This window comes from Lactuca sativa, chromosome 8 (assembly GCF_002870075.4).
Source record: "Lactuca sativa cultivar Salinas chromosome 8, Lsat_Salinas_v11, whole genome shotgun sequence".
Lineage (NCBI taxonomy): Eukaryota > Viridiplantae > Streptophyta > Magnoliopsida > Asterales > Asteraceae > Lactuca > Lactuca sativa.
In genome coordinates, this window is record NC_056630.2 from 112,736,787 (window position 1) to 112,746,547 (window position 9,761).

General features: G+C 37.5%; 1 protein-coding gene across 1 annotated transcript; it reads left to right on the forward strand.

Annotated features, from left to right (window-relative positions):
- The first annotated feature begins 6,587 nt into the window (after positions 1–6,587).
- Positions 6,588–8,964, forward strand: LOC111880313 (laccase-2). Its single transcript, XM_042897834.2, has 6 exons — positions 6,588–6,726; positions 6,808–6,959; positions 7,040–7,284; positions 7,374–7,502; positions 7,628–8,593; positions 8,684–8,964. Exons 1-6 carry the CDS (start codon positions 6,595–6,597, stop codon positions 8,812–8,814), a joined length of 1,755 nt encoding a protein of 584 aa, XP_042753768.1. The 5' UTR covers positions 6,588–6,594; the 3' UTR covers positions 8,815–8,964.
- Positions 8,965–9,761: the final 797 nt, after the last annotated feature.

Genomic DNA, 9,761 nt, shown 5'->3' on the forward strand with positions numbered 1-9,761 from the left:
GTTTCCCAAAGTACCACGTACCATACATATCAAACATATAATGGGCCCCGCCTAGCATCGAGCCCCGTTCATAACAGATCTATCAGTAATATGGGGTGGGCCCCGCCAAATCACATTCATCAGGTCCCACTTGGCATCGGACCCCGCCTAGCATATAATATAGTCATCAGGCGCCGCCTGGCATTGGGCCTCTATAAATACATAACACATGCAAGAGTCACACAGACAACTAGCATCCTAATCATAACAACTAGAGCCAACATTGGTGCCTTCAACCCGTTAAGCATAGTAAGGACACTCGCCTCAAGCCGCTGAATCTCTCAGATAAAATCTTTGTCTGCTGATTCGGAAAATCCCCGTGCTAAAACCATCAAATAATATCCAATTAATAATTGATCCACAACCCATAACTAAAATCCTGGTCGGATGTCCCACCCTCAAGGTAAAAGTCCATTTTACCCTCTCCTCACTTGGCCCAAAATTCGAGGCCCGATCCAATAGCCCCAAAAAGCCCAATAACACCCAACTTCCTAATTGGGCCATACAACCCATCATGGGCCTAATCCAAGAAGGCCCAAAATCTTAAAATGCCCCAATATCAAAAGGTTGTTGGCCAACAAGGCCCAAACCCTAAAAGTCCAAAATGTTGCCCAATACGTGAAAGTCAACAAAAGTCAACGGAAGTCAAACAACTGAGTACACCCTATGTACTCAATCTACACCTAGTGTATGCCACTCTTGACCAGTATGCGCTGCGTACAAGCTGGGTATGCCTAATGTACTCTTCAGCAACCCATTCTCCTTATTAAGTGCTTAAATGGTTAAACCGCTAAGTCCACTTCTCAAATCTGATTCTAAACAAAGTCTTAACATGTAAAGTTTGCAACTTTACTCCTTTGCATGCCTTAATGGGACCCAATACTTTTTTATATCCAAACACTCTCCTCAATCATTTTGTCATGTACCTTAAAGTGGTAAAAATATCAACACGTACTCACCTCAATCACACATAGATTAGCTAGTCCTCTTCTAGTTCCTTTCCTTAGAGAAACACTCTCAAACCACCTATGTAAGAAGTACGCAAAAGTTAATAAAATGACCAACATACCCCTCAAGGGTTCCATTACTAAATTTTATTGCCTCAAACTATTCCTCATGAAAAATTATGAACGTAGGCCAAAACTACGCGTAAATCCGAGTCTGTATGCAAAAGTTATGAAAAAAAACAAGTAACTCTCTAATAGAGCCTTTCCACGGTCATAGATATTAAGACATGAAATATCCACAGGTCGTGTTTTTATGTCTTCACACACACAAAACTTGATGTTTCTCAAAATAACACCCTACTTTGCATAGTTATGGAAGACCCTTTTACAAATCACTTTGTACCGTTTATTTAGGTTCCGACGCATGATTAGGCTGTGTTTTATCATCCAAACACACTTTACTTAATCCATTAGGTGTTCACTGAAACCAATAAGGATACAATGATCCTTAAGTTCAATTGAAAGTTTAACTAGTCTAACTTCCAATTGCACATTCCAAAATTCCCAAAACTTGTTACTCACTTATTGAACAATAACCAACTCCATAGCAAGTGTTTAACTTTACAATGGAATCTTCAATCCCATTATTACACTCTAAATGCTTATAATCACTCAATTGAAAGGGTTAAGAGCTCATATTGCTCAATAACAACCTTCAACCCATAAGACTTTTTCCCAAATCATCTAATGCATCATTGAGTGTTTTTAGGCACTTAACATTACACAAACCTCATGTTAATTCCTTATTGTAGTTATGGAATGTCCAATTCCATTCCAACTTTCCCATTTTTCCTTTATAGCTAATAACTCCATTTATCAATCTAGGAATCAATCAACACATTATGTTTTGAATTTAAATCATTAAAGAGTATCCATTCATGATTATGAACTTCCTTTACTCATCATTTGCTCGACTATAATGGATTCCATTATTTTTATCATATTGTCCCCAATTCCATTACCATTCAATCTTAAACATGATTCTCCCATCATGAATGAATTTTAACATTCCAATTGGATTAGGTTAAATCAAATATCATCTACTTCATAGAATCCAATCCTAATTTTAATATAAACAAGAAATCCCCAATTTGGATTTCTAGGGTTCATGAGGGTTTTCACCCAAATCCTCTAGTCCATCAATGGGATGATTGGATTGAGATTGAAAACATCAAAACAACTCAATGGAGGTTATAAAACCAAATGCTAATCCTCAAATGAGATGAAAATCATACATAACTCCGAATCCATAGATGAAACTCGAATTCTACATTAAGAGAGGAAGAAAATATACCTTGAACCACTTGATTTCTTCACAACTTGCACCAAATGAACCAAGAAGACTTGACATCGACTTCTAGGGTTTCTCTTGAGCTTGAATCGCCATTTCACTTCCTTTCTTCTCCTTCCATCATTCATATTTGTCTTAAATGGAAAGGATGCATTCTTATTTTTAGATTGCCATATTTGGTCCTTCAAGTTTCCTTGTTTTGGCTAAAACCTACCAATCTTTGATATTTATGATTTGGGATAATGACTTAAAAAGAGTAATATAATTTTTGATTTGTACACATTTGGTCACTGAGTTTTTCATGTTTACCCTTTCAACTTGTTAAACTATACACATTCAGTTCTTATGACCGGCTACTCCAGGTTATCCGGTAAAAATGACTTAATAGGGTAATATATTTCTCACTTTATATAGATTTAGTCCTTAATATTTTTGTATATATTTAGTCCTTAATATTTTTGTATACATTTAGTCCTTAATATATATTTTTTCAATATAGGTCATTTTTGTTTTTGTACTTATTCAGTACTTATGAATGATTTATTTAGGTTTTTTTTACAACATCTTACATGGGACAATCATTAATGAGGTGTTTGGGGCTTTTGATGTTTATATCCATCGCGACCTTGACTACTTGGTTGCTTAGGTAATGTGTTCTGAACGCCATAACTTCTTCATACGATCTCAGATTTTAACGATCTTTATATTCATACGGTTTTTATGAATGCATGTATAGATGTTTTTTTATAAAATTATATGTAAAAATATATTACATTTTAACGGGAGTAATATTAACGAAAGTTGTAGTAGACTAAAAAAACGAACACGTGGATATGAAGACCGTTAAAATCTGATATCATATGAAAAAGTTACGACGTTCAGAAAATAAGACCTAAACCTAACCACAAGACCTACACAACCAAACAGTCGAGATCGCGATGGACATAAGCATCAACAGCCCTAAACACCTCATCAACGATTGTCCCTTGTGAGAAAAACCTAAAGAAATCATTCATAAGTACTGAATTTTGAATTAAAAAAATATTAAGGACTAAATGTGTACAAACATATTAAGGACTAAATATGTACAAAATAAGAAATATATTACCCTATTAACTCATTTTTACCGGCTAACCTGGAGTAACCAGTCATAAAAACTAAATGCATACAGTTTAACAAATTGAAGGGGTAAATTTGGACGAAAAAAATAACTCAGTGACTAAATGTGTACAAATCGAAAAATATATTATCTTTTAAAGTCATTATCCCTATTGATTTTAACTTAAGTTTTGGCATAGTAAACACTTCTTCATCCATTATTTAACTTGTGTAGTCCTTTCCACTAACTAAGTCAACCCTTTGGTCAACTAACTTTGCTAGTTTGATACTTTTTTGATACTTTTGGCCCTTTAACCTTTATAATGTTATTACTTTCAGTTCTAAACTTCTCAACTTCATATCAACTAATGATATGATTATCTCTTGATGATTTAACTATAGAAATTATTTTTCATTTATTTACTTTATTAATTTAAAAACTCGGTCATAAATTTTAGAATGTTACATGATTCCTAAATTATTGCATTAACCTAACAAATGCAACGATACTTAAAAAAATGCAAAAAAAGAAAAAGAAAAGAAGGAATAATGACTTATTGGCGGTTGTAATTCATAACCCTCAATCACCACCAATGTCACAATTTCAATTTAATCCCAATATGTTTTCAGGAAATACCCCGAACAAACCTACAAGACTGATGAAACCGAAGAGACACGGGAGAAGGTGATGATGATTGATCATTTTTGTCATTTGAACCATTTTTGTTGAAGACTTTTATTTTTGTGTTGTATATCATTGTGGTATATATTTAGACTTTAAGTCTTGAATTTGAACTATATGTGTTTGTTATGTTTATTTAGTGATGGAATTATGTTGCTTATTGCTTGGATTTGTTTTAAAAACAGGTTTGATAATTACAGAATCTATGAAAAATATTAAAAAGAAAAAAAAATGCATGCTATATCGAAAACTATGGTGCTGTTTGGTTCGCAGAATGTTGCTGAAGAAATTGGAATTGGAATTGGAAAAGGAATCTGTCAGGAATTTGAATCCAATTCCATATGCTGTTTGGTTGGCAGGAAATGGAATTGGAATTAATTCCAGATTCTGTTTGGTTCGTAGGAAATGGAAACGGAATTCATGTAAAATAACATAATTACCCTTTTTGCATGTTTTGCTTAATTTTACATTGTTTTCTAAATTATATGGTAAGATACATTATGAAAAATATAAAAACGGTAAAATTTTGGCGGTGGTGGCAGTAGTGGTGAGGGCAGTGGCGGTGGTAGCGGCGACAGTGGTGGGTGGCGACGACGATGGTGGTGGCATTGATTGTGGTGACGAAAGTGGTGGTGATGGTGGCAGTGGCAGCTGGTGGCGACAACGACGACGGTGATGGTGATGGTGGCAGTGGCAGTGGCGGTCGGTGGTGGCGGCGATGGTGGTAACGACGATGATGGTAGTGGTGGTGGCTTCGGAGGTAATGGCGGTGGGTGCTGGCGGCGACAGTGCTAGTGGGTGGTGGTGTCAGCGATGGTGGTGATCATGGCGGTGGTACTGGTGGTCGGCGGCGATGGCGGCGATGGTGGTAGTGGGTGGTGGTGGCGTCAGAGGTAGTGGCGGTGGGTGGTGGTCCTGGCGGTGGTGGTCCTGGCAGTGATGGTGGCGTCGGAGGTAGTGGTGGTAGTGGCGGTGGCAATGGTAGTGGTGGCAGCGACGGTGATGGTGGGTGGTGGTGGCGGCGACGGTGGTGGTCATGGCGGTGGCGGTGGTGGCGGCGGCGGTAGTGGCGGTGGTGGTGGTCAATGATAGTGATGGTGGTGGTGGTGGTAGTGGTGGGTTTTTTTGATAAGTACAAATGATATTTTTGTAATCTGCCACTTTCCTTGATGAGAAGAAATGTTTTCCATCCAACTTTGGAATGAATTCACTTTCCACCATATGGTGGAAAGTTTATTTCATTTAGGAATCCTTTTCCCTCCATTAAGTCCAACAAAACGCATGAATTTGAGGGAATTAGAATCCTTTTCCCTAAAATTCCTTTCATTTCCTGCCAACTAAACGCACCCTATAGGTCTAAATTGTAAAAATGGTTTTGACCTATACCAACGACATGTCGTCGCTATAGCTCAAATTGTAAAAACAGTTACAAACTTGTGTCGATGACATATCATCCCTATTATAGAGTCAACATGTCCTTATCCCGACGACATGCCGTTGATATAGAGTTGACCTATGTCGGCGTCTTGTCGTCGGTACAAATGAGTAATAATTTTTTTTTCCGAATATAAGTTCCAACGGACGTTGAGTAGACGACATGTTGTCAGTATAGTGGGTACCAATCCCGACGACTTTTTCCACTTGTTGACGACTTGTCGTCAGTATATGTTTTTCCGACGACTTGTCGTTTGTATAGGGTTTCTAAAAGTCGTCGGTATAAAGGTCAATTCTTGTAGTGAAATGTGATGAAGGTTGATCTCAAGTGGCGACGACAGTAAGGGACAAGAGGAGGTTGTCAATGGCAACAATGGCGGTCAAGAATCGAGAAAAAAGATAAAATGATATTATATACGGTACCATATTAGAGTGTATTTTCAATAATGGGATCAAAATACATATACATATTACAAAAAGGAGTGGGCAGGCTAGCAATGATCCAACAACGTTGGACTAACCATAATACATTCGTACAAACTACAAAGAGTAATTTTTATTTATTTATTTTCTTTTTAACGGCTCAAAATGTCTTAAGTATATGAAAAAAGTACTGATGATATTTTGTAATAATCTTAGACTTTTATACATAATTAAATATATCTTTTTGAGTGTTGTTAGAAAAAACGGAACATAATGAGACATGTGTCAAGGTCTAACACATGCACACACTACGCTTACACTCCTGCGGGTTCATTTAAGATAATGTAGGAGTTCCTAAGAAGGGCTATCAGCCAAACATTGGGACATATATTTGGAGATGACAACATAAGACAAGCTAGTCAAAAGTACCTAAATTTGACCTCGACAACACTCCACATTCTTCAACCACCATACAGTAGGTGAACAAGTGCTTTTTTGGAAAAATGATGTGCAGTAGAAGCTTGTACCTAAACTACCCACACTTTTAATTTCTATGCCTATAAAAACCCTCTCTCAGTCTTTTCTGTCATATTTTCATTTCCCAGCAAAAAACAGAAGTCATGGGGGTGCCTTTTCATCCTTCATCTTTCTTGAGTTTCTTGCTCTTTATTATATGCATTCTTTACATGTATCCTGGAGTAATAGCAGCAAAAACTGGTGGCAATAGCATTACTAGGCACTATACGTTTAATGTTAGCAACTTTTATAACATTCTATGTTTGATTTGATGCATATAACATACATGTACAACACACTTTTTTATTTTATTTTAGATACAAATGCGAAATATTACTCGATTGTGCGAGACAAAGAGTGTAATAACTGTGAACGGGAAATTCCCGGGGCCTCGGATTATTGCTAGGGAAGGGGATCGTGTGGTCATAAAAGTGGTCAATCATGTTCCAAACAATATCACAATACATTGGTATATATGCATTCTTGTATATATTGTTTCCAATTTGTTTATTATTGGAGTTGCCTTAATTTTGTCTGTGTTTCGGGTAGGCATGGAGTTCGGCAACTTCAAAGTGGATGGGCTGATGGGCCGGCATACATCACCCAATGCCCGATTCAAACGGGTCGATCATACGTTTACAACTTTACCATTACGGGCCAAATTGGAACATTATGGTATCATGCCCATGTTTCATGGATTAGGGCTACCTTATATGGCCCGATCATCATTCTCCCTAAACATAATGAATCGTACCCGTTTGTCAAACCATACATGGAAGTCCCGATCATATTTGGTAAATTACTTACACAAAGTCTTTTGCTTTTGCAATATATTATATCCATTCAAAATTACCGATGTTTTGATGTTGTCTTCATATAATAGGAGAATGGTGGAAGGTTGATCCAGAAGCTGTGGTCAGTCAGGCGATTCAGACCGGAGCTGGTCCAAATAGTTCAGACGCTTATACTATTAACGGATTCCCGGGTCCAACAATAAATTGCTCATCAAAAGGTCTCTTATACTAGGCCAAAAGTTTCTATTTAATGTGAAATATTTAAAAGTAGTGTGTAACACATATCGTTTTCAAAAAATGAAGACTGACGAGTGAACTCACAATTTGTATATTGCTTATATAGAAATGTATAGGCTTAAAGTGAAGCCCAACAAGACATATCTTCTTCGATTGATCAATGCTGCACTCAACGACGAGCTTTTCTTCAAAATTGCAAATCATACATTTACAGTCGTTGTCACAGATGCAAGTTACGTGAAACCATTTAAAACAGATACAATATTCATCGCACCTGGGCAAACTACTGATGTTCTTTTAAAAACCAAAAGCCATAATTCCAACGATAAATTCTTGATGGCTGCTAGACCGTATTCAACGGCAGCCTCTGGGACGTTTGACAACACCACCGTCATCGGAGTTCTTGAATATGGAGGTAGTCAAATTACCCACGGCGACTCTTCCATTCAATCTCTTCCTCTTCCACAATTCCCGCCAATCAACGCTACCGCGTATGTTGCCAATTGGACAAACAGCCTGCGTAGTTTGGGTAGCTCCAGGTTTCCGGTGACTGTTCCGCAGACGATTCAACGGCGGTTTTTCTTTGCCCTCGGCCTGGGAACCAACCCATGCCCGGCAAACCAAACATGTCAAGGACCCAACGGCACAAAATTTGCAGCCAGCATAAACAACATATCCTTCGTGATGCCGACGACCGCATTTCTTCAGGCCCATTTCTTCCGACAATCAAAAGGGGTTTACACAACAGATTTCCCTACCACTCCTCTCAGTCAATTCAATTATACGGGCACCCCACCGAATAACACCATGGTGGTTAACGGCACCAAAGTGGTGGTTCTGCCATTCAACACCACTGTGGAGCTAGTGATGCAAGGAACCAGCACTCTCGGAGGAGAAAATCATCCTCTACATCTTCACGGATTCAACTTCTTCGTCGTCGGCCAAGGCTCCGGGAACTTCAACTCGACTACAGACCCATCCACTTTCAACCTCGTTGATCCCGTTGAAAGAAACACCGTCGGCGTGCCCTCCGGTGGATGGGTGGCAGTCCGGTTTCGAGCCGATAACCCAGGTGAATTCCAACACTAATTTATCGGCAAGTTGATACAAAAATATATACATCCGAAATAATAGATTTAACGACGATCTTTGTGTGTAACAGGAGTGTGGTTCATGCATTGTCATATCGAGATTCACTTGACGTGGGGATTGAGGATGGCATGGGTGGTTAACGACGGAAAGCATCCAAATCAGAAGCTGCCACCTCCGCCGGCCGATCTTCCAAAATGTTGAACTTGACGCCGACCAATTTTGGATTTTTTGATTGATATAATGTATGTATCACTTGGATGCCCAAGTATTGCTTCTTCGTGTACTTTCTTCTCTCTATCTCTTATTTTTGGGATCTTTCATTTTCCGTTTTAATTTATCAAAATTTCTTTTAATTTATATTTCACTTGCTTCCTATATGATACTTTGATTTATCTGAACTTTTTTTATTTTGAGGTAAATTAGATATGAATCTGTATAGGGAAATTTGTCATTTTGTGAGCTTAAAAAGCACATTTTTTTAAAATTTATTTTATCATTTATTCGAGATATGGCATTGAGCAAGTATGCAAGTGAGATAATCAAGATTGCGTACATAATGATTGGGTAAAAAATAGAGATGTCAAAAACCCTATGGAACCACTTTCCGTGAGAGTTCTTTTACAATGTTTTTTGGTTTGGGTTCAAGAGCGGGTGTGTTTTACCCCCATTTAGTTTTAAGGGGCAGGGACAGATCGAGGAATTCCATCCCAAATATCCTATAGAAGTCCCGAAATAATTTTCTATATTTAATTATTTTATTTATAAGAATATATTAAAGTTAATATATTAGTTGTTTCTATCAAATTTTGAGAAATGAAAGAAAGGTTATTAATTTTCTTATTGAATCCTACTGAATACAAAGAATATATAGATCAGTTAAAATATGCCTAGCTCACTAACATACACCTAACAACTTCTAACAATATCTATACTAACGGAAACTACTAATGAAAAAAAAAAAAAAAAAAAAAAAAACCTACCGTTAATAAATAATCATTTATCCCCCCTCAAGATGGATTTGTAGTGGAGTGAAGAACCATCTTGGATATAAGTGGTAAGAGTTTCGATCGAGGTAATGGTTTAGTCAACAAGTCAACGAGCTGTGAATTTGTATGAATAGGCATGAGACGAATTGTTTTATCTAGCAC

Coding starts and splice junctions, on each gene's coding strand:
- LOC111880313 (XM_042897834.2), top strand. CDS start 6,595: ATGGGGGTGCCTTTTCATCCTTCATCTTTCTTGAGTTTCTTGCTCTTT. Junction 7,285..7,373: donor GGAAGTCCCGATCATATTTG/GTAAATTACTTA, acceptor TTCATATAATAG/GAGAATGGTGGAAGGTTGAT. Junction 8,594..8,683: donor GTTTCGAGCCGATAACCCAG/GTGAATTCCAAC, acceptor TGTGTGTAACAG/GAGTGTGGTTCATGCATTGT.